The sequence below is a fragment of the Stenella coeruleoalba genome (genome assembly GCF_951394435.1).
Source record: "Stenella coeruleoalba genome assembly, chromosome: 11".
Classification (NCBI taxonomy): Eukaryota; Metazoa; Chordata; class Mammalia; order Artiodactyla; family Delphinidae; genus Stenella; species Stenella coeruleoalba.
Genome location: NC_137157.1, coordinates 97,464,350 through 97,492,157, shown reverse-complemented (window position 1 = coordinate 97,492,157; position 27,808 = coordinate 97,464,350). Strand labels below are relative to the sequence as shown.

At 42.2% G+C, this 27,808-nt stretch overlaps 2 protein-coding genes across 4 annotated transcripts in view; one reads left to right on the top strand and one right to left on the bottom strand.

Annotated features, from left to right (window-relative positions):
• Positions 1 to 301: 301 nt before the first annotated feature.
• AKAP3 (A-kinase anchoring protein 3) lies at positions 302 to 27,791 on the bottom strand (the record flags this gene model as incomplete). 3 transcript variants are annotated; one of them, XM_079937647.1, is made up of 5 exons in its annotated part: positions 27,664 to 27,791; positions 21,646 to 21,753; positions 19,224 to 19,319; positions 7,349 to 9,661; positions 302 to 457 (listed from the first exon to the last, which is right to left on the bottom strand). In XM_079937647.1, exons 3-5 carry the CDS (start codon positions 19,317 to 19,319, stop codon positions 302 to 304), a joined length of 2,565 nt encoding a protein of 854 aa, XP_079793773.1. In that variant the 5' UTR covers positions 21,646 to 21,753; positions 27,664 to 27,791. The 3 variants fall into 3 exon arrangements, with proteins under 3 accessions (XP_079793773.1, XP_079793772.1, XP_079793771.1); XM_079937646.1 differs by lacking the exon at positions 27,664 to 27,791 and adding an exon at positions 25,652 to 25,733; XM_079937645.1 differs by lacking the exon at positions 27,664 to 27,791 and adding an exon at positions 24,821 to 25,029.
• NDUFA9 (NADH:ubiquinone oxidoreductase subunit A9) overlaps positions 26,991 to 27,808 on the top strand; it is a 30,588-nt gene continuing 29,770 nt past the window's right edge. Inside the window, exon 1 of the mRNA XM_079937651.1 lies at positions 26,991 to 27,775. Within this exon, the coding sequence (XP_079793777.1) occupies positions 27,727 to 27,775 (49 nt within the window). The 5' untranslated portion in view covers positions 26,991 to 27,726. The remainder of the gene's footprint in view (positions 27,776 to 27,808) is intronic.

Genomic DNA, 27,808 nt, shown 5'->3' with positions numbered 1-27,808 from the left:
CCATCGGGTTCTTTCTCCTTGCTGAGATTGCTTCACCTTACCGTCCCATTGGATGCCAAAGAAACAAAATACCCGAAGCCATGTTTTTTTTTGTTTTTTTTTTTTTTTATGTCCTTGCTCACATGGACAGGAAAATGCGAAATCCAGGGACTAGCACAAGATGACGTGTCTTGGATGTGAGTGGTATGAAGGTGACGCTGGGGCTCTGTGATGATACGGAGGGGGGGGCTGCGGAGGTGAGAAGGCAGGGAGGGGACGAGGGCCGGGCCCAGCGCGGGAAGAGGGGAGAGCAGCGGCCCCATCACAGGTTCACCATCAGCCAGTCCAGCAGCTGCAGCCGCGTGACGTTGCCCGCCGCCTCGTGCAGCTGTCGTTCCTTCTCATAGCGCAGCACCGACTGCAGAACCTCACCTACGCTGCGCCCTTTTTCCATGGCGGCTGCCGAGAGCTGAAGTAGCTGAGGGAGGGAAGGAAAGCAGTGGTGAGCGGCCGAGCATCCCACCGAGGGCGGGGAAGGGCTGCCGAGGCGAGGGCAAAAGAGCCCCTGCAGCGGGGGGGCCTCGAGGGAGACGCTGAGGAGATGTCCGTAACTGGGCCGCTCGCTGGCCTGTCTGACAGAAGAAAGGTGGTTACATCGCCCTTAATTTAAGTAACATCCCCCTGTCCGTGATACGGAAAATGTGATTTCCCACTAAGACTAAAAACCTCCTGCCCCCAGTGGGTGTTTGGTCAATGGTCTTCTTGCCTTCTCAGGATTCTAAAGTTCTTAAGTTCACTGTAGCATCATAAAACGGGCTCCATCATTGTCCCAAGACTGACAAGGGCAGGAGAGAAAGAGACAAAGGACAAATGTGGGTGCTGCTTTCCCTGCCCCATAGACCAGACAACACTGGGATGTTAGAGCAGGAAGGTGACTCAAAGGTCCATTCAACCCCCACGAAAACGCTGCCCGGAGAGGTGAAGACTGTCAGTAATACAATGCTAGAAATTAGCGGAGGTAATACTCATACCCAGGTCTCTTCCCAAGCTTAAAATGAGAAACCATGAGCCAAAGCAAGTATTCTAATGTGAGCACAGTCCATTGCTATCCCACCCGGAATCCTCGCAGCAACAAAGGAATCAAAGTTTATATTTTGTGCATTCCGCACCTGACTGTGTGAGAAAGTCAAAGGGCAAATGAACAGGCCAAAAATCAGGAACTGTTTCAGCGGAAATTCCGTGCAGACTGAAGTATTGCGTTGGCCAAAAAGTTCGTTCGGGGTTTCCCATCACATCTTCGGCTACACCCAAATGAACTTTTTGGCCAACCCAATAATGAGGATACTCCTGAAACAAACGGAAAGACAGAGTCTCCGCAAAGGGGAGATATAAAGAAGACCCAAACGGAAATTTTGGAACTAAACAATAATACAAAATCCCAAATGAAAACTAAATGGACGGAGATGAGAGAGGAAACCCAGTCAACCTGAAGAAAGAGCAATAGAAATGCATCGCACTGAACAGGGTAAGAGACTGATTCAACCTCTTTCAAAAAGACTGAGAAAATAAACAATTCCAAAAGGTTTACATCTATGCCATTAGAATCCCAGAAGGAGAGGAGAAAGAGGGGAGTACAGAACATATACTTAGTGAAAGCTTCCCCTATTTGCCAACAGACATAACTGACACATTCAAGAAGCGTAGTGAAGCTGAAACAACATGAACCCAAAGAAATTCACTTCAAGACCCGCTGCAGTCAAATTGCTGAAAACTGAAGAAAAAGAAAAAAAAATCGAAAAGCCGTCAGAGAAAAATGGCACATTTTGTGAAAGGGAACAATTCGAACGACAGCAGGTTTCTCGTCAGAAACCATAGAGGACAGAGGAGGTGAAACAGCACTTTTTAAGCACTAAAAGAAAAGAACTATCAAACCAGAATTCTATGTCCAGCAAACATATACTTCAGGAATGAAGGTCAAATAAAGAAAAATTCGTATTAAATTAAGAGAATTCATTGCCAGAAAATGCACTCTTGTTGTTCGGGCAAAAGGAAAATGGTATCAGAAGGAAACTGGGAACATAAGGAGTGAACAAAGAACAAAAGAGACAGTCAAAATCTCAGGATAAACGATAAACGATTCGCCTCCATTCTTTAAAATGTGCTTTACGGTTGAAAGCAAAAATAACATTGCCTAAGGATTTTTGCAACTAAATACATAAAATAACTGCAACCTAAGGCAGAAGAGTAAAGGGACCTATATGGTAGGAAGATTTCTACATTCCAATTTAAGTGGTAACTATTGACTCTAGTTAGACTCTGAAAAGTTAGGTATGTTATTGTGATCCCCAGAGAAACCACTAAAAAACTACACAAAGAGATGCAGACGAAAACACGATAGATTAAAATGGACAACTAAAAACTGTTTAAATAATCCAAAAGAAGGCAACAAAAGGAAAATCAGGAAAAGCAGAGAGAATAAACATAACTAACATTAAAATAATAGGCCTAAATCCAAGCATATCAATAATTAGGCTAACTGTAAATGGTCTAAACACACCAACTGCTGTCAGAATAGTTTAAAAAAAATGACCCTACTTACGTTGCCTATGGAAAATGGTAACGTGAACCACCTTATGGTAAGTATACTTTCTTAAGGAACTGTCAAACTCTTTTCCAAAGTGGCTGTACCATTTTGTGATATAGGTAAGTTAAAAGTAAAATTATGGCAAAAGACGTACCATGAAAACACCAATCAAAAGAGAGCTTGAACCTCAACGTTTGTGGTGATTCTGTCGGTATAAAGGGGGAAGAATTCAAAAGGGCCAGATGTCCATTTGTCTTTTCGACAAAGGTGCTGAAGACAACTGCATACCCACACGCAGAAGTGTGAATCTAGAATCTAGACACCTACCTCATATTATACATGAAAATGAGCTCAAAATGGGTCACAGACCTAAATATTAGAGCTGAAATTATTATTTAGAAGAAAAGAAACAAGAGAATCTTCATGACCCTGGTTATTAGGTCAGGGTTTCGCAATCTGGCTCTACTGACCTTATGACCAGGTAATTCTTTGCTGAGGGGCTGTTCTGTGCACTGTAGGATGTTTATAGCATCCCTGGCCTCTCCCCACTAGACTGCCCCTTCCCAGTTGTGACAAGAAAATACGTCTCCAGGCACTGCCAAATGTCCCTTGGGGGCAAAACTGCCTCCAGTTGAGAACCACTGAGTTAAGCAAAGATTTATCAGATATGACATCAAAAGCACAAGCAATGAAAGCAAAAAGTGATAAATTAGATGTCATCATTAAAAACTTTTGCTATTTGAAGCACTCCATTAAGTAAAAAGACAAGATACATACTGAGAGAAAATATTTGCAAATCATACATATCTGACAAAGGACTTGTATCCAGAATACATAAAGAATTCTTGTAACTTTATATTCTTGTAACCCAGTCAAAATATAGGCAAAAGACTTACACAGACAACTCATCAAAGAATATATATGAATGGCTAATGAACACATAAAAAAGATGTTCAACATCTTTAGTCATTTTAATGTATGTATGTCAAATTAAATCCACACTCAGAAACCACTATAACAGCTATAATTTAAAAAAAAAAGAATAATGAGAAACTGAAATCGACAAAAATTGCTGGTAGGAACGTAAAATGGTACAGCCACTTTGGAAAACAGTTTGACAGCTTCTTAAGAAAGTACACTTACCGTAAGATGCAGCAGTTACACTCCTTGTCACCCAAGAGAAATGAAAACGTTATGTCCACACAGAGATGTGCATGTGAATGTGCGCAGAAGCGTTATTCATAATAGCCAACTAGTGGGAACAACCCAAATGTCTGTTAACTGGTGAGCGGATAGGGAAAACATAGAAAATATTCAGCAATAAAAGAAATGAACTACTGACATATACTGCAGTATGGATACACCTCAAAAACGTTATGCTAGGTGTACAGAGGCAGATGTAAAAGGCTGCACGGTTTATGACTCCATTATGTAAAATGTCGGAGAGGCAAATCTGTAATGCTAGAAAGCAGGTTGATGGTTGCCTGCAGCTGGGGGTGAAACTGAGAAATAGCGCCTAGAAAATTTCTGAGACAGAGAAGTAAGGAGTCTCTAGTCCTTATCAGATATTAAAACATATTATAGAATTACAGTAATTAAATCAATATGCTATGAAAATAGTATTAAGCTAGTAAGAATAGACAAATGATTCAATGGAATAGAAGGCTTTGAAAAAAAAACAAAGATAGCTATCTGAGCTAGTGGGAAGCAGCTGCATCGCACGGGGAGATCAGTTTGGTGCTTTGTGACCACCTAGAGGGATGGGATAGGGAGAGTGGGAGGGAGACGCAAGAGGGAGGGGATATGGGGATATACGTATATGTATAGCTGATTCACTTTGTTATACAGCAGAAACTAATACAACATTGTAAAGCAATTATACTCCAATAAAGATGTTAAAAAAAAAAAAGACAGCTATCTGGAAAAAAAAATAAGAGATTGCATCCCTACATCACACCCTTATGTGAAAACACATTCAACGTGGATCAAAGTTTTAAACATTTTTTTAAAAAATCATAAAGATACTAGAAGAAAAACATGGGGAAGTCTTGTTAATATTTTGTGGTAGAGAATGTTTTCCAAAATACGACACAAAATCTGGGAAAAATAAAAGATAAACTGTCATATTTGACTACATAAACATTTTCAAAATTCTGTATGGCAAAAACAACAAAAAACACCAATCAAAAGTCAAATGATAAAAATATCACAAAGGCTAATTTCCTTGTATATAAAAAAACTCTCAGAGATAAAGAAAAAAAGACCAACAACCCAACAGAAAAATGGGCAGAGGGCATGAACAAGTAATTCATCCATGAAAAAGGACTGAAAAATGGCTCTTAAACATATGAAATGGTATTCACCCTCGTTCCTAATAAGATATGTGAGAAGTAAGGCGACACTTGGCAAAGGTCAAAAGTCTGGAATGGACTGTTGGTTAAACTGGGGCAAGTAGACACTGTCATATGGTTGGTGCGAGCTCTATAAAAGGCATTGGGGAATACATATCCAACCTACAAGCACATGTTCAGATACATTTGAATCTGTGCATACGGCATTGCTTATAGCAGCAAGATACTGGTAGCTGAAATGTCCATCCATAGAAGAGTGGTTGCATACAGCACCTGCATACAGTGAATATGCAGCCATTAGAAAAGAATGTGGCAACTCTGCATGTTGCAGAAGAGCATATATACACATAGATAAAAGACTACCATGTGTGACTTAAAGAAAGAGAAGTATATAAAAGTATTAACTTGTACATGCATAGGCATTTCTGGAAGGATAAACAAGAAATTGATCAGAATGGTTTTCTCCAGGGAGGGCAATGGGATGGGAGATAAAGATGAGAAAAAGCCCTTAATTTTAAGTGTGCATCTTTTTTTGTGCCTTTGGATTTTGAACTATGCACACATACTTATTCAAAAATGGATGCAAATTTGTTTAAAGGAATTGGGCTCATGGGCATCCCAGTGTTACCAGGTTCAATCACCTGCATCGCATGAAAATGTTTGCATATGTTAATTAAATCTCTTTCCAAAAACAAATTGTGACTCATTTTTAGGTAGTTTCTTTGATGTATACTTCGTCCAGCTGTTCTTAAACATATACTGATGCTCAGAGCAAATCCACTCAGTTGAAGTTGGACACGCTGCTGCCCAACCCTTCCACTCTTCAAGGAAAGAGATGACAGTCTTTACTTTGGGCAAAGATGTGCGTGTGTGTAGAACAAGGAGGCCTGCAAGTCCACTGTCCCCATTTTAGAGAATTCTATCACAGACATTCTGATTCAAAATAACCTAAAATCAGAATGTGTTATGTATGATGGGGATGACTTAAAAGATGGTGTCAGAACAAAGCCCGTTTCACACTGTACACATGAAAGCTAGGCTTTTTAGATTTTTTGCATCAGTCTACAGCTTTTGTGAATACAGGCCCATCCGCTAATTACTACGTGCCAAAACACTTGTCTGTTGTACAGACTGGAAAAACTGTAAAGAGACAGAACTTGCCGAGGACTCTTAGGGATAAACCTAAGATTGGATCTCCACGTTCTGTCCTTTAGCCCAAGTGGAACATATGCACACAAATCACCTGGGGATTTTGCTAAAGCGAAGGCTCTGATTCAGTAGGTCAGGAGTGGAGCCTGAGATTCTGCACTTGTACTGAGCTCCCAGGCGATGCCAATGCTGTCGGTCCACAGACCGCACGAGTAGCAAGTCTACAGATGACACAGTTTCTCGCTTAGCCTGAGTGTGGCCTATTCTGTATGCTACACAGTTCTGTGTCTTCCCGGTCATCAGATAAACCAAGTAACCCAGTTACGAGGGTTACTAATACCCCATATTAAACAGAGAAAGCCTCTTTCTCCACATCCTCTGGTTTCTAAGAAGATGAATGCTTTTTATAAATAATCCCAGCCTCTCGTGCCACCTTCTACTACTTAAAATGCCATTGTTCTACTTTTCTCAATTGAGGGAAAATAATAAAAAATCCTGAGTGTGTGTGTGTGTGCGTGCGTGCTGTGGAGATGGCCTCTCTTAATTCTCCCACACTAGCATGAAACGGCAACTACATAAACAAAAGCTTTCTGGACCCCAAATTTCCCTTCAGTGAGCAGTTCCAAGGCCTAACCTGGGAAAAGAAAGGAGTTAGAAGGCACACTTACCTTTACCAGTAAGAACAGTAATAAGCTGATTTTCCATCTGCCTTATTCTTTGGTCTTACTTCTCAACTGACTCAGAACCCACGGTGAGGGGAAGAGGGATGTTATTTATTGAATCCCTTCAAATCCCCAACACTTCCTAGACCACCAGCTAAGAGAGGAATGACAGGCTTGAAAAGGCCATCAGTCCACCCTTCACACCCCCCCCCCGCCTCCCCGGCCCAGCAGCACATCCCCAGGATGGGATGCTTCCCAGCAGCTCCTTCTCGTTCTTTGGGCAAAGCTGTCATGCAGAATTCAACCTGAGCCCAGACCTTAATCTGATTCTTTCACCAAGTCTCTTGGAGGTTCCTTATTTGTGCACTTCCATCAATATACGCAGAAAAAAAAAGAGGAAAAAAAATGATTTATCTCCCTTTTACCCTTTGATACGCCTCCTAGTGGGCAAAATTGAATTTTAATTTACCCATTATCTCTACCATGAGGCATGAGCTTCAAATTTTTACTGTCCCCATTCTACCCTTCTCGTGGCTCTCTTTCCATTCAGAAAGAAAAAAAGAACTTAAAACCCTAATTAACCCCTAAAAAATCTTCCCAAATTCCCGATTCTACTTCCTTACCTTCTCCTGGATTCCTTCATCATAACCAGCAAAGTACAACACGGGGACATTGAGCTCAGAGGCGGCCACCCATTGAAGAACGGCTTGGAGTTGCTTGTTCTGAACCGTATCGGCTAGGTTGTGACTGCTGACAATCACTTTGGGTGCTGCAGACCCTTCGGGGAGCGGTGCTGATATGCCTCTCAATTCGTTGTAGATAGTTTCATAAGCATTCTTCAGGAGGATCTCTGCTGCCCCTGTGCCCTTGGTTGACAAACACTCATGTAGACTATCTGGGGAGGATGAAGTTGGCCTGTTGGTATCCCCAGACTTATTACTTTCTACTTCTGCCAATGGAGAGTCACAGGACTTGGCAATAATGAGACACAACTTCATCACTGAGTCCATCAGATGTTCTACCATTTGCTTGTTCATGTGGTCATCTAGCTGGTTAGCAACCTTCTTGGTCAGCCCAGCAAAAGTACCTCCAGCCTCATCACCTTCATTTAGTTTGATGGGAGAAGGACTTACAGGTCTTTCACACTGGGGACTGTCTTCTTCCTTAGTTGGCTTGGGTTCAGAGCTACGGTCGCTCTTGAAAATGGTCTCACCGAGTAAGTTCCGGATGAAGTTGAAGAAAACGCTCATTAGATCCTTCTTTTCTGCTGCTTCTTGGTCAACCCCCATATGTGGAGACCTAAGGCCGGACTCATCAGAAATTGCAGGGGACTTGTTGGCCTGCAAGTTGGTGCCGCCAGCAGCTTTAAGGAGACTCTGTGCATCCATGCTTCCCCCCTGGGCCAGGTGGTACTGAATCAGAAGTAAGGCGGATACGATCAGGTCCCTGGCCCAGGACTCAGAGTCGTGCATAAAATTCTCCAGTTTCTCTGGGTGATGCGTAGAGGGACTGAGGTTGCTAGGATCGAGAGGAACTCCCGAGGGAGAGTCTGGCGCAGGTTTATGCTGTTTGTTGGAAGCTGCAAGCGGTGCACACTGGAGGTCTGGAGATTTTCCTTCTTTCTGCTGGTTTTTATGCCACAGGGACAGGCCCTCTTGGATGATGTGCTCGCCCAGAGTTTCAACACAAGTCTTCTCCTTCTCGGGTTTGGGTGCAGGAGAGCCTATTTTTTCCCTCAATTTACCTTCAGATTTCATGGATGCAAAGCTGACGTTTCGGTTTTTAGGGTCACTCGTTCCTTTCACGGACATGAGGGAATAACTCTCAGACTTGTCCTTGGTTTCCCTGACAGTCTCAGGAGGTTTCTTGGCAAATATCACCGAGTAGAGTTTACTCAGCATGGCATCCATGATATCTGTGGCCTTCTGGCTTCCATGAACGAAGAGACTTCTTTTCACGGCCGAGACAAAGTCCGTATCAGTCATGAGGGCCCCTGTGACGTCGTGGAGGTTCTTCATGAAGGAGTCGATGAGATCTGAGACCACCTCTTCCGCGTGCTTGATCAGGACCTTCTTTAGCAGGATGGTGGCGATGGTCGTGTCCTTCACTTGGATCTTCAGTGTCTTCATGATGGAGACCATCATATCAGACACCACACTGTTAGCATAGGTGATGATCCCTTGACTGACAGAAGCTGTGAAGTCATTGGGCTTTTCCTGCTCTCTCAACATCTCTCCCTCTGCGGGTAAGGACCTTCTGCCCTCTGTGGCATCACTTGCGTTACAAGATTCAAACACTTCCTTATAGAAGAAAGACTTCTTAGAAGAAGGCTTGTCGTCTGGACCCCTGCTTTCCTTGGTGCTGTCCTTGATCTTCAAAGCACTTTTGTATTTTACGTTCACGGGACTCTGTGATGTTCCTGAGGCTCTGTCATAGGAGCCAGGAGCCTTATCCGAGGTGGAGTTTCTGGAACAGGCAGAGACAGTCTCGTTCACCAGCTCTGATGCCACCTTGCTCAGGCTTTTTTTGGGTGCGGGCTTATCCCCCACGTACACTGACTGATGGATGCATTTGCTCTCAGAGCCGTCAATCCTCTCGTTGATCTCCTTGCGAGCCATGGCTATGACGAGATTTGTGAGGCGATTGGCGTAGAAGGAAACTTCGTCTACTGAGCTCCTGTTACCAGCGTGGGCACTGGGGCCCTGACAAGGGTTCTCTCTGTGACTCATCTCAAAATGCAATCTCCCTGGACTGCCCTTGCTGGTGGTGTTATAATAGTCCACACAGAAACTTTTGTGTGGGTCTCCTGAGTGGACCATTTCCCCACCTACTGATGCTTCTCCAGGCTTGAATCTAACATCTTGGAACTCTGCTGTGCTTTTCTCCAGGTCTCTGCGGAGCCAGCTGAGCACCCTGATGGGATCATGTGAGTCTTCCTGAAAAACAGACAAGGATTCATCCAACTACAACAACGCAAAGATATGGGATATTCAGGACAACCTCAAAGAGCAGTTACAAAAATGGTCGCCTCTCTCAAGTCTTAACTGCTCCGTCAGCCCCATAGATGTAACTGACATTTATTGAGTGCTTACTAGGTATCAGGCACTGCTGCAAGTATTTTAGGCCTGTTATCTCATTTAATATTATTCTGGCAGTAAACTTAAATGCTAGCTCTCTTATTACCCACATTTTACAGAAGAGGAAATTGAAGAACTGAGAGATTTAAGTCAGTTTCTTACCTCAGGTTATACAGCTATAATCATTGACGGAGGAGGAATTCCAACCCAGGCAGTGACTCCAGGGCCCATGCTCTTGGCCACTGCACTATACTGACTCCAAAAACAACTGTCCTTAAGATATGACTGTCAGGGCTCCCCCAGTGGCTCAGTGGTTAAGGATCCACCTGCCAAAGCAGGGGACATGGATTTGATCCCTGGTCCAGGAAGATCCCACATGCCGAGAAGCAACAAAACCCGTGCGCCACAACGCCAGAGCCTGCGCTCTCAAGCCCGTGAGCCACAACGACTGAGCCCGTGTGCCACAACTACTGAGGCCCACGCACTTAGAGCCCATGCTCCGCAACAAGATAGCCACTGCAGGCTTCCCTGGTGGTGCAGTGGTTGAGAATCCGCCTGCCAACGCAGGGGACATGGGTTCGAGCCCTGGTCTGGGAAGATCCCACATGCCGTGGAGGAACTAAGCCCGTGTGCCACAGCTACTGAGCCTGAGCTCTAGAGCCCAAGAGCCACAACTACTGAGCCCGCGTGCCACAACTACTGAAGCCCGTGCGCCTAGAGCCCGTGCTCCGCAACAAGAGAAGCCACTGCAATGAGAAGCCCGGGCACCGCAATGAAAAGTGGCCCCACTTGCTGCAACTAGAGAAATCCCGCACACAGCAATGAAGATGCAACGCATCCAAAAATAAATAAATAAATAAATAAATTTTTAAAATACTTTAAAAAAAGAGAGAGCAGCCACCGCAATGAGAAGCCCGTGCACCGCAACCAAGAGTGGCCCCACTTGCTGCAACTAGAGAAAGCCCGTGCGCAGCAACGAAGACCCAATGCAGCCCAAAAAATAAATTAAATAAATAAATTTATATATAAAAAAAGATCTGACTGTCAGCAGCTACAGAGGTAGCATTTGAGCTGAATCAGAGATTTCATGTATTGCTACTAATTGTTATTTTTTTATGGTTGATCTGTTTTGTTTAGGTCTCTTTATTCCAGCATAGTTTTCAAAAAATTAGAAAATTCAAGGACAGTTGTGCCCAATTCATCGCTTTACTGGGCTACACAAGCACAATCTGATATGTTCAATGGCTTCCAGTGGACTCTTTGATGTGACTTAAGTTAAAAATCTGATTTGTAATTGAGGACTTAGTATCTGTGGACAATTTATTAGTTTTGAGTGAATGCAGATTCTTCGGTGGACATTAGCTGTGATAAGCACATGGACATATTTATATGTTCACCTACTGTAATCTACAATCTTCACTTGAACATAGGCTAAAGTAAGAATGTATGTAAAAGTATCCTACTTACCATCAAACGTAAGGGATCGTTGTAATAACGAGTTATATCTATCTGGGGATGACCACAGGTACTGCCCATCTTTAAAGCATAATTTGCTATTTTAACTACCAAGTATCATAGAATTGCTGGCTACTATTTGTTCAATACTTAGGCCTACTACCAGGCACCGTGCTTAGTGCTCTATGCATGTTATTTTATTTAATTCTCATACATACCCTGTAAGGTGGGTATCCCTCTACCAGTTTCACAGGTGGAAAAGAGGCTTAGAGAAGTTAAATGCTGACTAACATCTCACAGCTACTACACGATGGGGGCTAGGATTCAAATCTAGTTTGGACTCTAAAATTGGCACTCTCCACCCCTACAGTATTCTGTTATGTTTGGATGACTTGGGAAGAAGAGAAAAGCAGCTGGACCTCTACAGGCTGGTTTAAGTTGCTTGTGGGCTACCGAGCTTGGTTCAGAGTCCTCCTAAATGGTTCTGCTAATTTGAATAATAGCTACTATAAGGAAATTTGTGCTCTAGTAGAAAACTATGCATAATCTATAGCATACCTTTCCACATTTTCTGATTCTGATTCTCTCAGAGCTATTTGATAACTCTGTAAACTGTAGATAACTGATAGCAATGCAATATAATTCTTGTCTACACACATGTTAATTCTGACCAGGGAAGAATTACTTACTGTCTCTCCCGCTGTGGAAAAGGTCAGTTTTGCTTCCGTTTGCACATTCACTTCAATATTCCTGATCTATATATGTCTCTTTCCTTTGATTCTCCTTTGAACTGCACCAGCTCCTCATTAATGAGTTAAATAAAATCTTTCACGATTTATTTTTATATTCATAGGAGAGTCATTATTTCACCTTTCTCTGAAAATGATCTTTTAACAGTTTTGGAAGTCTCTGCCAGATGTCCAGCAGCTTTGCCTAACAGAGGTAAACGTCATCATGAGGATGGTGTACCAGGTGCGTCTTTCCTTAGGCCCCCAGAGGTGAATCCAAAGGGCAACAGAACTTTGCAGACGTTCTGTTTTTTAGTTTTAATTTTCCTCTCTACGAATTTTGGTTTTGGTTTTCATTTTGGTTCTTCCATGGCCAATAATCACCAGTGGCAGCAATGCTTGAGAATGTGGTTTTATTGTATCACCATTTGGTGATTTCTTTAATGGATTAATGGTTTATAGAGATCTATTCTCTGTTGGTGACAGACAACAGAAAATCTATTTTGCTAGTATTTTTTGCCTACCTTAAGCTCAAATCAGTTTGGAATTTTGTGCCTAGTTGGAAGGAGAAGGGTTCTTTAACCTCCGGACAGGTGAGTTTGGGGTTTCTATGTTTACCTTTGACACATGACTAAAAGTTTTTTTTTTTCCATTGACATATAGTTGACATATAACATTACATGAGTTTCAGGTGTACAACACCTGTAATCATTCGATATCTGTATACGTATTGTGAGATGATCATCTCACAACAAGTCAAACGTCCACCATCACCACACGTAGTTCAAAAATTTTTTTCTTGTGCTGAGCTCTTTTACGATCTACTCTTTTAGCAACTTTCAAATATACAAAATACATACTACAGTATTATTAACTATAGTCACCATGCTGTACATTATACCCCCAGGATTTATTTATTTTATAACTGGAAATTTGTACCTTTTGACCTCCTTCACCCATTTTGCCCACCCACCTCTGGCAATCACCAATCTGTTCTCTGCACCTATGAGTTTATGTGTCCTTTTTTTTTTTAGAGCCCACATATAAGTGAGATCATATGGTATTTGTCTTTCTCTGTCTTACTTATTTCACATAGCAGCTATTGTCACAAATGGCAAGGTTTCCTTCTTCTCATATTCCGCTGTATATATGAACCACATTTTCTTTATTCATTGCCCGTCAATGGACACTTGGGTTGTTGTCCATGTCTTGGCTGTTGTTAATAATGCTGCAATGAACACAGAGGTGCAGATATCTCTTCGAGATGGTGACTTTGTTTCCTTTAGATATATACCAGGAAGTGGAATTGCTGGATATGGTAGTTACTATTATTTTTAAATAATTTCCTCATATGATTGTAAGATTAAATGAGATAATGTGCGCAAAATAATCTGTACCCTTGAAATGGAATGTATCAGACAGGTAGTACTCCTTAAACATGTCAAGTGAAGATTAGACTTCAGAAGGGTAAGAGAAGAGGAGGAGAAGTCAAGACGCTTGATCGTAGGGTAATGTGGTGAAACACGGTTAACCAACTGTGGAGTACTAGGGAATATAACTTGACTTCCTACGTGTATGGGAAGTAGTGCTCTGGGTGAAAACAGAAGTGCTGGAAGAGAGCATGGCTAGGGGTGTGTCCTGCAATTCATTCCCATCAGCCTGGGTGGGAGGTGTGAAGAGACTACTGAGTTTCCATATGAATCTTTTAAAAAATTATTTTTCTGAACCAAAGGTCAGTAACAAGGGTGAACTTCTAAAAGGACAAAATTTAGTTTTAAGAAGAAGCTGTAGGAAAGAGAGCTGCCTGTATGCATGTCTGAGAAAGGGACAGAGAAAAGGTGGTGGAGTCAGAGCAAAGACTTCCAAGAAATGGAAAACTCAGTGGGTTCCAGTGTACAAACTATTCACCAGGGGGACCAACCTGATAGCCCACTTTGCGGAGGTGATTTAGGGGAGATGAATGATGTGTATCATAAACTATAATAAAACAATTCAATATGTATATAGTGTCTGTGTGTAACGTCATTTAGAGAGGGCATTTGATGAGCAGCCTTCTTTGCAGTGACTCAGGGACTCAGGCTCTGCTTTTGCATGGTTTCACCCTCCCTTAGGGACTCAGAATCTTTCCTTTGAGCCAGTGTATGGGAAACACCAGAGACTGTGGAGGATTGAATGAGAAACTTTTGTTGTCCAGGCCTGCAAGTGACAAACATCACTTCTACCCATATTCCATTTGTCTTTGCCTTTTTTTTTTTTTTTTTTTTTTTGTGGTACGCGGGCCTCTCACTGTTGTGGCCTCTCCCGTTGCAGAGCACAGGCTCCGGACGCGCAGGCTCAGCGGCCACAGCTCACGGGCCCAGCCGCTCCGCGGCATGTGGGATCTTCCCGGACCGGGGCACGAACCCGTGTCCCCTGCATCGGCAGGCGGACTCTCAACCACTGCGCCACCAGGGAAGCCCTGTCTTTGCCTTTTGAAATTGTGATTATGATGTACCCCAGTGTGGGTCTTTTGATTTCATCCTATTGGGAGGTCACTGAACTTCTGGATGTTTATATTCACATCTTTCATTAGATTTGGGAAGTTTCCAGCCATTATTTCTCCAAATATTCTCTCTGTCCCTTTTTTTCTGTCTTCTCCTACTGGGACTCCCATGCTGCATGTTTGTTCTCTTGATGGTGTCCCACAGAGCCCTTTGGCTCTGTTTCTTTTCTTCAATCCTTTTTTTCTTTCTGTTCCTTAGACTTGATCATTTCCATTGTCCTATCTTCAATTTTGCTCATTCTTTCTTCTGCCTGCTTAAATCTGCCTTTGAATCCCTCTAGTGATATTTTCATTTCAGTTATTGTACTTTTCAGCTCCAGAATTTCTTTTAGTTTATCTTTAGGTTTTCTATCTCTTTATGGATATTTCCACTTTGTTCATACATCATTTTCTTGATTTTCTCCACATCTTTCCCTTGGTTCTTTGAGCATCTTTAGGACAGTCGTTTTAAAGTCCTTGTCTAGTAGATCTGCCACTGGGTCTTCTTCAGAGACAGATTCTGTTGATTTCTTTCTTTCCTTTGAATGGGCCATACTTTCCTGTTTCTTTGTATGGCTTGTGAATTTTTTTTGGTTAAAAACCGGACATTTGGGCTTCCCTGGTGGCACAGTGGTTGAGCGTCCGCCTGCCGATGCAGGGAACACGGGTTCGTGCCCCGGTCCGGGAGGATCCCATGTGCTGCGGAGCGGCTGGGCCCGTGAGCCATGGCCACTGAGCCTGCGCGTCCGGAGCCTGTGCTCTGCAACAGGAGGGGCCGTGACGGTGAGAGGCCTGTGTACCGCAAAAAAAAAAAAAAAAAACTGGACGTTTGAATCTACTGGATGAAAGTTTAGAATTGAGGCTCTAAGCTGTTTATCAGTGTTTGAATCATTACGTGTCTGCCATTCAGAAAAGCATTAAGTGTAAGTAATAATGTCTTCCTACCTCCACATGGTATTAACAAGTTAATATTATAACGTTTCTTGAGCAAAAGAATCTCTATTCTGACTGGAAAAAGTATTCTTATAGAGCCTAACTCAGAAATATTTTAGGAGTCTAAGTTCACATAGTTGGGTAAATTTTTGGTAAATAAGATTAGTTTAATAACTTTGGTTTAATAAAAACAGCTACATCTTTTCTGATTTACCAGGGTTAGGTGTAACATTAAGTATGCGTTTTTATTTTATGTCGATGTGCTCTTCATAAACTTATACAGGTTATGCAGATCCAATCAGCTAGTATTACTTGTACTTAATGTTTAAGATCATGAAAAATATAAATGTGTTTAATCAAATTGAATATTTATCCTGACCAACTTTGTTTCAACAGTTATTATGTTTTATAGTATGTCAGCTTGATGATAAAGTTCCAACATCTTCATGTAACTTAAAACACTGGACTGGTATTAAATTGAGCTAATTAATGGATATTCACTGGATACTTAGATCATTTCTAAGTAAGGTAGAACAGTGAAACACTAATAGCTAAGCATAATTTATATGCTTTTGCTTTCTAGTTTTATTACTATAGAGAGGTTGAATCTTTGGGTCTGTTAATGAATGTGTTTGTTTTTGCCACTTAGATTGTGTAAGGGATGTGTATGTCTGTAGACAGTCGTCCTGTCTGGTCCATAAGCTCTGTTAGTCTGCACTTCAGCTGCTATGTGACAGTTCACCATTGTAAACCTCCTCTCTCCCAGGTTTCTTTGTGAAATAGATTGGAAAGTACTTAGGTTAAAAATTATGATTAATGTAAGTGGCTGAGACTCTATTTAGGAACAATAGTTTCACAGGAATCCAACAGAATGCATGCCTATTTTTCTAGGGACTGCAGGTGAAACCTGGTGGAGAGAGCTTCTTAGTTTTGACTCCCTGCTCTCAGGACAGCAAACAATGGAGGCCTTTAAAAGCCAATTTGGAACTTCCCCGGTGGTCCAGTGGTTAAGAATCCACCTTCCAATGCAGGGGACGTGGGTTCGATCCCTGGTTGGGGAACTAAGATCCCACATGCCACGGGGCAACTAAGCTCTCGCACCACAACTGCTGAGCCCACGTGCCGTAAACTACAGAGCCCATGGCTCTGGAGCCGCATGCTGCAACTAGAGAGAAGCCTGTGCACCGCAGTGAAGATCCTGCGTGCTGCAACTAAGACCCGGCGCAGGCAAAACTAAAATAAAATAAAAGATCCTGTTAAAGGCCAATCTGTGACTCCTTATAAAAAGTTCCAGTAAAGCAAACTTAAGGCTTATCTGGTTGCTACAAGTATATAAATAATCAGACCAAATCTGACGAGACTAGCCTTATTTTGTGATCAAAATTTATCTTATTTTGAGATTTTTTCAATAAAAATGGAGGTAAGTGTAGGAAAAACATTTGTGCTTCAATAGAAAACTATGCACTATCTATAGTCCATAGTCTGTAGACTGAGCATTGCATATAGCCGTCCACATAACCTGATTCTGATTCTGTGTGAGCTACTTTGCAACTCTGTAGGCTGCAGATAATTGATAGCAATGCAAAATAATTCAACGTGTCTACAAACATGTAACTTCTGTCCAGTGGAGGTTTAGCTGTGGAAGAGGCCAGTTTTGCCTTGATTTGCACATTCGTTTCAACATTCCTGATCTGTAAGTATACCTTTTAAAAAAATTCTCCTTTGCACTGGCTGTAACACGTCTCACCAATTTCCTCATTAATTAGTTGAAAAAATCTTTAACATGCATTCATTTTTGTATCTAATTAAGAGTCTCGATTTTGCCTTTTGAAAATTATTCCTTAATGTTACCTACTTTTACAGATGGGCACACTACTTGCAAATAGGCATGTTTCCAAAATTAGGTTGTAACATGTACAGTCTTATTATAATGCAGACGTAGATTTTACTTTTCAATCCTTTTCACAGAACATTAAGGAAAAACAACCCTCTAGCACAGCAGCGAGCTTCGTGATGGAGTCTGAAGAGCTGTGTTAGCTTGGTGGGTTTTAGCTTTTCAATTGTCTCTATTTACGTTTTTTAAACTAAAATGTGTGCACCCTATGTGCATGACTCCACTCAATCCAGAAGAATTTTGCAGAAGTAGCTGATGAAGTCAGAGTGACTGGCGGAAAGACTAACCCTGTTTCTTTTTCTGTTGATGGAGTTGACAATCAAACACCCATCTCCTCCAAACCTTTTGCCCTCTTGCATCCTTTAACTTTCTTATAGACTAGCATCTTGAACAGTTGGGGAAGGTGGATGCCCCATTATTTCTGAGTCTTTCTTAATTAAGAACAGGGAAAATTTTCATGGCCCTGAAGGAGAATATGAAAAGGGTTAAGGGGTTTAATTTTCTCTCCTCAGCCGTCTTCTGCTTCAGTAGCTTAGTGTTAAGTCAACACATACACCTCCCGTCCTATTCTTCATGTCTAACTCAATTAAACATACTTTATAAAATGTTCCCTATCTCCCACTTCTAAATGATCTGTTCTGTAAACACCCAGAGCAATTGCTGTCCAGAAAATCCATTTGGCACACTACCACGAACTTCTTATAATTGGTGTCTACTAGTTATTTAGAGCACATGCGTATTTTTTATTTTCCCAAATGAATGATATGGTCTACGAGGACAGAAACTTTAATTCTTTACTACATCCGCTAGAGTGCTTCTCACTTATTGAAAAATTGAGAAATTTTTGTTAATTTAATATTGAAACTCATTTTTTTGTTGTTTTTCTAAAGAAAAGGGCAGAAGTAAATAAAAGATCTAGTGGAAGCAGTTTTGGTTAGCACTCATTCTACATTAATTGGATATCTAGTATCTGTATGTCCGAATGTCTTAATGTAGATTTGTTAATGTTTTCTTTCTTAGGCTATATAAGGCAGACCAAATAGACTGTGGACAAACAGAATATGGATCATGTAACATTACATGCAAGTAGATGTTTGATAAATGTTAGTACTAAGGATGAGGATTACAATGGGGATTCCATTAGATTGTGAGATCCTTAAAGGGAGAGAATTCTAATTTATTTTTCTATCTATCTCTGACCCTAAGACTCAGCACAGTGTCTGTGCCAGTTATTCATTGTTGTCTCTCAACTCCAGGTCCACCCTTTTTTGTCTTGCTTTGTGACTCTGGAACTGGACTCTTTAAACACTTCTCCTTTGGCAGCTGGCTTTGTTGACCTAGGGCACTGGAGGGGCACTATGTGGTCATCACAGGTGGGAGGCGTTTCCCTTCTGTCCCCCCTGTACCCTCTGGCAAGTGTCTTCAGCACCACTGGGATGCAGGTGGCTGTCCTGTTGCAGCTCACTCTCTCCAAGGAGATCTGAAGCAGCCTTGGTTGAGGGCGAGGGAGCTTTCGTGAGCCTTAGTTTCTTCCTTGTTTACTCTTTCAGCCTAGGGGTAGTAGCTGCCTTCTGCGTTTGCTGCTTCTGGAACTCTTTGAGTCTTCTTTCACAGCTTTTAGTAGTTAACTTAGTTAAATACTTTTCACTGAACAGGTTTTTAATATTCAGTTACTGGTGCGGTTTCCATCTTCTGACAGGACTCTGACTTACGGTGCCTGATACTAAGTTGAATGATGTAGGCAGAATGACAATATCACTTGTTCTAAAGGAGTTCATCTTTCCCCCAATAACTTCATCTTCAAGAATAAGAGGTGGTGGTGGAGAGAATAAAGCTACTCTTAATGGCACAGATTCCTGACTCAGTACTTATAAGGCGGCTCACACTTACCATTTTCCAGTCCTGGGGTAGGTCATCTCCGGGGGAATAGACATCAACTTTGCAAACTCCAGTTTGGCTTTGTAACCAGTCAACCCTATCCGACATCTGCAAGAAGAAAAAAAAATGAGAATGGGTCATCAAAAGGGCTAGTTATACGGAAGGAGAAATAAGGTAAAAGGCTGAGATGTGGAAAACAGGTCTCCACAGAGACCTGTCCCAAGAGCTACTCCACACCCACTTAACTCTGGACCTTTTCATCCTCAGCTCCCAACTGCAGGAAGATTTCTTAAGCATATGTATCTCTAGTGCAGAGGCCAGAGGCTGGTGTATTCTAGAGGTGCTTGATATAGATTTGTTCATGAATGAACCTAAGCAGACGTGTCCTGCTCTCTGTGTCCTGGCTTGACAGACCTTCCAGATCTTGGATTTTCAGTACAGGCTCAAAGCTCAATGTGATCAGAGTAGAATTAATTTACTTGTCCCTCTCTGTTCTTGCCTCCACCAACTTTTTACAGTAACGTAGGCTTCACTGTAATTAATTCCTAGAGCACTAACTTGCTTATATTAGCAGCAAGTCTAGTATCTCTTCCTTAAGATTAAGGGCTTCCTTAATCCCTCTTCCAATTAGCTAGGGGTCCTGGAGGAATTCTCATTCTCCAAGGTTCCACCAAGTATCTGAATGCCAGGAGAAGGGAGACGTCATATGCACCATCCAAAGGGCCCTGGAGGCAGTGATGTCCTTTCGCTGACGCTGATTTTTTCATAAGCTTTCCGACTCTTTGCTCTGTTCCCTAACCTCTGTAATGGCACCGCCATCTACCTGGTCTTCCAGAAAGCTGAAATTTATTTTACATGTATTCTTCCCTCCCAAGCCTACTATTTCTCTCTTCTCTCATTTGTAGTCATTTTTCTTGGAAGAATTGCTTATACTCGCTGCTCTCACTGCCTCATCTCACAAGTGAGCATCATGGTCCCTAATCCACTTACTCCTTGGCCTTTGGCCTTAGTCTCATCCACTTTCTGCAGCACCACATCTTTGCTAGTTCTTGGAAACAGGACTAGTTGTCATATTTGCCCACTGATCATCTACAAGTATGGGCAGCTTCTCTCTGCCCTCTTTTTCCATGACAGAATGCCATTACCAGGCTTCCACACTGAAGTTTCCCTTCTTGTGTTATAAATGTTGCTTAGATCTATACTTCTTAATAAGCAACATGGGATAAGATGGCCAATTTTTCCTCCCCAATGCCTCACAAACATCTTTGTGAAACAGGCATATATATTTATATTTTAATTCCAACAAATATACTGGTTTAAAATTCTGTTATAATAAAGTCCAAAAGCTTACCCTAATTTTTTTAACAATGAAATTGTGTTGTAAAAATAATTGCTTGAAATAAATGGAGCATTATTAGCGGTTGAATATCTGGTTAATTGGAAATATTTGCTTTAAAGGACTTTAGATCGTGGTGGGCTATACATCTCCCCCACAGATAGAACCAACACAACTCAAACACAGATTACACATGATTTAAACTTAATTGTAAGTGGATTTATTATTTTTGTTATACGTAACATTATGGGTAATTACTAAAAAGAAAATATAAGATCTTTCAAGAGCCGCCTGTTCTTTGCTCCCAAAAGAATGCGTTCCTGTTTTCACACCCCACTAACTTAGATTACTGAGCTGGGGAAACTGCTTTCTTTTCTCTTCCTAACACTGTAATACAGTAGATTCCTTGAATAAGCAATGGGTTTTCCACCCTGATTAGACCTTAGAATCGCCCTGTTTAAAAATACTGAAACTTAGGATCAACTGTTTAAAAATACTGTATCTGAGAGACCAATCCCCATAGAATCTTATTTCAGTGGTTTTAGGCTGTGGCAATGTAGGCACTGAATTTCTTAAAAGCTCTCTGGGTGATTCTAATGTACATCTAGAATTGAGAGCCCCTGGGCCTGGGCTTATATGGAGAGATCCTCTCCGCAGTAGACTTGCAAGCTCCGGAAAGATAATTATTCTTTTCTTTAAAAATTTTCTCTGAGATTTCCTAACCTTCTTGGTACCTTATTTTAATTTTTTTTTAAACCCTAACAAGGAAGCTTTTAATGTCAATGAAGTTAAACCCTGTATTGTTTCTCAGCAGCTCACTATTTTGTGCATATATTCGAACCCTTGAACCATTACCATGCATAAGGAAGGGAGGGCACTGTTCTTTGGCCAAAGAATCAGAAGACTTGGAAACAGGCTGTCCTGGACTGTTGACAGTGCAGGTCTTTTAATCTCCAGTTTACATTTCATCTTAATGAGTTACTTCTAATAGAAAATGACAAAATCAATAGGATCTACTGACCTTAGATTATATAGCACAATTAAAAAGCAAGGATGGAAATGAAGTACAGAAAGGAAGGAAGTTGTGTGATCACTTACTCTTACTGAGGACAGGTTCTGAGCTATGAGGAAAGCTCTGGATTAATTTCTTGTTGTCTTCACTATTCCTAAGTTTATCCACTCCTCCTGCCATGAAATATAAGGAACCTGCAACGGAAAGACACAAATAAAAATGGCTGATTTTACATATGAACTTTATTGCTCTTATTACCAAATAATGATTTTGACCTATGATTTTTCACATGGGGTACATAAGTGATGAGCACAAAATGACATTCACATTCAAATTCCAGGTCTCATTCTTGGTGCAGTCTGATGGTTCCTACGTGACAACAGAGGTTTCATCATCTGGCCAATAATTTCTGAAATGACTACTGTTATTCTCCACCTTCAAATCATTGGTAGACAGACTAATTTGACAACGAGGACGCTGAAAGTTTTTAGCCTAATCTCAAACCCGGCTTAAATAGGAAGTCAGAAGATAAGTAGCTAGAATGGAGAAGAAGTGCCCTGAGTTCATGAATCTCAAAACACTTTTGGACTTCCCTGGCAGTTCAGTGGTTAAGACTCCGCGCTTCCAGCATTTCCGCTGCAGGGGGCGCAGGTTAGAGCCCTGGTTGGGAAACTAAGGATCCCGCATGCTGCATGGCAGCGGCCAAAAAGATAAAACAAAAAATCAAAACACTTTGTAGGCACTCCTTTGAGGACTCAGGAGAAATATACATCCTCATGTTACAAAGGGAATTCATAATTAACTTCAAAACCAGCTTCCAGATCAATTATTTTCCTTCTAATTGCCTGCTGAAAGAATGACTATACGAATACAGCCTATTTCTAATTCTAGATGGCTCAATTTTTCTTTCTTAAGGTGGAGAATCTGAGAAAAAAAGAAATGACTTGCTCAAGTGTGCTAGGCTGGTTAAGACCTGCATGAAGCTTGACTCTTTTGGGGGATATGTTCACCCCAGGGACTTATCGAAGGTGTAAATATTTATCCAATGATTTACTAATAGACCTCCTATCCCAATAAAACAAATAAATCGATATGCCAAAAGCACTCTTGTACTTCTTTCACGCCTGCTAGTTATATAGAGTCAGCAAACACTTCCACTCACATATGTCCTGAGGTTTTTATTCTATTTTCTATAGCTTCTGTATGTTGGTCCGCATCCATGAAGTTTGTTTTAGACTTTAAATTCCCTAAATTGTCCTGGATAATAGTGTATATAAAGAGGTACTCAAATACCTTTGGATGATAGTGATATTCAGACTCCTGAATCTGTATACCTGTCTCATAACGAAATGGAAAAGAGAGGACAGTCTAGAGACTAATGGAGCCAAGGAGTGGATTCATCCATTTCTTAACCTCAAAGTTGGTGAATAATATCCTGGAGTTAGGGTGGAAAATCAAAGACGCAAAGGATGCTTTGTGTTATCTATTAAGTTTGATGAGGAAAGAAGGCTAACTATATACAATGTGAAGATAAATGGACCTTAGGAACCATTTATTGTAACATACTCATTTTAAAGATTAGGAAATTGAGGCCCATAAAGGGAATATTAAAACCAATGGATAAGGCTTCCCCGGTGGCGCAGTGGTTAAGAATCCGCCTGCCAATGCAGGGTACACGGGTTCGATCTCTGGTCTGGGAAGATCCCACATGCGGCGGAGCAACTAAGCCCGTGCGCCACAACTACTGAGCCTGTGCTCTAGAGCCCGCGAGCCACAACTACTGAGCCCGCGTGCCATAACTACTGAAGAGCCTGTGCTCTGCAATGAGAAGCCACCCCAATGAGAAGCCCGTGCACTGCAACAAAGAGTAGCCCCCGCTCGCTGCAACTAGAGAAAGCCCGTGCGCAGCAACGAGGACCCAACACAGCCAAAAATACATAAATAAATAAATTTTAAAAAACCCACAATGGATATATTCATTGAAATATTTACAGCTCTGCAGGTTAACATTCCGGAAGCGAAGAATTTTTTCTATGGCCAATAGAGGGACCCTGTGGACAATGGAAGGACTGACCTAAAATGTTCCTTAAAAATGTCAATGTGATTATTACCTCAGAGATAACTGAGGAGTGCCTGTCATGAATCAGGAGTGCACAACAATACAGGGGCTTGGTTATGGTGCTGTATCCCAGACCACAGCTCCCTCTCGAGACATGTTTCCTGTATTCATCATAAGGATGAGCTCTTGTTTACTCAAGGTTCCTAAGCTCACAGAAAAACTCAAATTTACAGGCAGCATAAATGAAGCTTTTGCAGGGTTGATACATATCTGATCAAGTTTTGAAATTTATTTGACTAGTTTTGTTTTGTTTTGTTTTCCCAGCCCACCCCTCGACTAGTTTTTATTACTAGTTTAAAAAAGGAAGAATGTATTCTATTACATCCATTCTCTTTTTCTCTCTCACTCCCTTTCTCTAAGTGCCTGGCGTATAGTAGACACTCAATAAATTTGGTTGTTGATGAAATCAGTTTCATGCGATTTTGTTTAAATAAGGATTAGAAAAGTGTGTGTGTGTGTGTGTGTGTGTGTGTGTGTGTGTGTGTGTGTGTGTGTATCTTTTTCTCAGTGGTACCACTCACTGTTCAGCTTTCCTGTGGTTCTCCTATAGTTTCACTTTCCCTTAGTAATAACCTCTTCCTCCATTGCCCTGTTAGTACAGACATTTTCTCCACAGAGCTACATATATCGTGCCTTCCCCCAGTTCTCTGTTGTCTAGCCACCGAGTCAGAACTAACAGTGAGAGGATGGAAGTGGATGAGAATTGGGGCTCTGAGCTATACCAGTCTGACTTTGCTATTAGAGCACTGGGAACAACAACAAAAACAAAAACAACAACTCTTGGAACAGCCACACATGAATAGGAAAAGTCAGCACACAGTCAAGCTTCCAGTCACATCACGAAATTGGAAAGCAGACAGTAAGACACCCTCATGTACCCAAAAGTATGGCCAAGGAGATCTGATCAATCTGCAACAAAATTAAAACTTCAACAGCAAAGATGGTACATTCAGCTATCATGGTACTGAGGGAGAGGCTCATTTATTTCCAGAAGATTCTGATGTGAAACTAAAATTGACCGGGCAAAGAGGGAGGCGAGGTTGAACATTAAAAGTTAGCCCAGCACTTATCACTGAATTCTCCCTTTTAACCACAGAGGATCAGAAAATGGGCTGTCTTCTCAGTCCAGTGGGATTTCCTACCTCTGTAGAGCTGGAATAGTGAACCACAGAAGACTCCAGAATATACTTTTAAAGTCAATGAAGTTGCTGGGATGTTCGTGCTCAGCTCAAGATCTTGTTTCCTCCCCTCAGCCTTCCGTGTACCTCCCCCTTGTTGGGAATGGAGAGTGACATCAGAATCACAACTGGTGATATCACTGTCTCCATGGCAACAGTGCTGAGGCTGCCAGAAACTGAGTGATCAAAGGCCAAGGGGAGGGGTGAAGATACATTCCAAGGCTCGGATGCTTAGTTTGGAAGGACTGGCCTTGCTTTCTCCAGATTAATTTTCTCATTTAAGTGTCTAATTTTGGTAGGGGATATGGGAGGCGGAAGTTATGCCAATGGATTCCATTTAAAAGAACAAAGAAAGTATTACACATGAACAAATCCAGATGGGTGCAGAGAATAAGAAATTAAGGAACTGAGGGTCTACTAAATTTTTTTATGCAAAGCCCATGGAATCACTTCATTTTGTGGAGTCCAGCCTGGACTCTTCTTGACTATAAGCATCTTAACTTTTATATATAAAAAAATTCTGAGATATTTTGCCTAAACTGACCATCTCTGGGTTATAATAAATCTTAGATGGTCAGATGCAGTAGCACTGCTCCATCCTCTGCAATTCTCGACCTGAGGAACCATACTGAGATTGATCAGACCAAGAGCGTTTGGTTGGCCATTTCTAGGCTTGAGGAGACTTTAATAGCAGTACACTCTCTTTGGAATGTTACCTTAGGTACTCTTAATGACTCTCTGAACACCGCTACAGGATAAAGATTACAATTGTTAATGAATTCAAAAACGACTTACTGGTTTACAAGCTTCCTTCAACAAGGTTATTTATCTACCGATAATCTTTTATATTGTTTCAGTTTCTTCATCTTTAAAATAAAGAAATTGAGCTTGCTGATCTCTTAAGATCCCCTCCAGCTCTAACATTCTGTGATTTTGACTCTTGAGTGCGATGTGAACAGAACACACGTACACTCATACAGCACTTTGCAGCTGACAAAGCGCCTTCACGTCCATGTCACTTGATCCTTCCGGTAGCATTCTGAGGAAACAGGACAAGTGTTCTCTTCCCTGTTAGACAGATGTAGAAGCTTACCCAGCTCACAACAGATACCTGGTAGACTAGAACTGGGCTCTAACATTCTGAGTTTTTGAGTTTTAAGTCGATGCTGTTTCAGCAATATCATGCCACCTTGAAAGTAGTATTGAGAACGTGAAGCACTCTTTGACGCGGAGATGAAACATAACTGGCAATATTACACAGGTGTTAGGATGCGGCCAATGATAATGGGATCTATCAATTCATCAGAATCAGGAAGGTATGTTTTTATTCATATCGACTCCAGAATCAAATATTAGCAAAATGTAAGTGCTGAGTGAACATAGGATGAGACCAAGAAATGTGATAGTGTAGCATTAGTAAACTTCTTTGATAAAATTTCTTCAAGAGTTTCTTTCCTCTTCCAATTCACTGTGGAAGATGACGTTTCAGTAAGCGGAGGGGGTGGGGTAGAGTGGGACCAACCAACCTTACAAGCCTAATAACAGGCCACTTCTGATCACTACATGTCTTTTGTCTATCCCAGCAACGCACATTCCTTTCTTCCTGAAAACACAAAGCACTGAAGAAATGACCGAGCCTAGAAAGATTCCCCCAAACGAGTCTGTTTTCTGATAAGCCCTAGGGAGATGTCTCACGACAGGTTGCTGATCGCTGTTCCTACTCAGGGAGCTTGGGAGGTTGCCCCGAAGAAAGTATTCAAAAATGCAAATCTTTCTGGAATTTCCATAAGCTCTGGATACTATTATACTTTCTGGAACAATGTAGACTCCCAACGGATCCACAGTTTAAAAAAAAATTGCAAACCTTTGCCCTAGAGAGAGCCATCTTAAGTTTCCTCCTAGAAAAACGTGCAGATGGCATACACGCCCACTAACTTTTACGTGACACTTCAGGAAGTTCGCAGACTTCCTGAAGCCCACTCCTTTTTCTTTGGCCATTCTATGCGGCCCGCAGGACCTTAGTTCCCAGAACAGTGTTCGAACGGGCACCGCCTGTGGGTGGCTGTGTTGGGTCCTTCCGTGGAAGCACGGAATCTTAACCAATGGACCACCAAGGAAGTCCCCTGAAGCCCACTCCTGGGTGGCAGTCCAAGTTAAGAATCCCTGGATTCATGTCAGGTGGTGAGATAAAGGCTATGATAAATCAGAGTAATTAAAGGACAGGTGGAATGATAGAAGACGTCAGACAAGTCGTCTCCGAAGTCACCAACCCGCAAAGACTTGAGCTGGTGACACGCCAGGAAAAAGGAACAGCAAGAGCCAAGGCTCCGGACGGAACCTGCTCCGGTTCCACGACGGCATCCTTTCTCATCCTCACTTTTTCTTAGTCCCCGCCCCCTCCAGTCCCCTGGGCCCGAGTTTTCTCCTTGAAGAGCGTCCCGAGCGCAGGGGCCACGCCTCCTCCTTCCCCACCTCACCGGGGCCGCCCCATTTGACACTTTCAGGGCACGGTGAACTGAGAGTCGCGAGAGCTGCGGTGCTGCCATTTTGCCCTTGAGTCAGTCCCCGGTCCACCGTGAACTTCAGGTTCCTCGACAATACGAGGTTATCTTTACGGTGCACTCCAGACCGGGGATTCCGACACCAAGACTCCTTTCTTTCTACTTCCCCTCCTCCCCGTCTCCCTCGCGTCCCCCCAGCCCCTCCAGCTCCCTCCCCAACACTCTTCCCGCCCACTCTTCACCCTAGCCTCGGACCCGCCCCTTCCGTTCCCGGTTAGCGCCTGCGCAGACAGCAGGGAAAGATACCTTTTGACCCAGCTTAGTGGCCGTAGGCGCCCGAGCGCCGGCGGCGGGGCATTGTGGGAGAAGATGGCAGCCGCCGTTCACCCCCGAGTTGTCAGGGCCCTGCCAATGTCACGTAAGTGTCACCGGGAACGGCGGCCCCGGATCG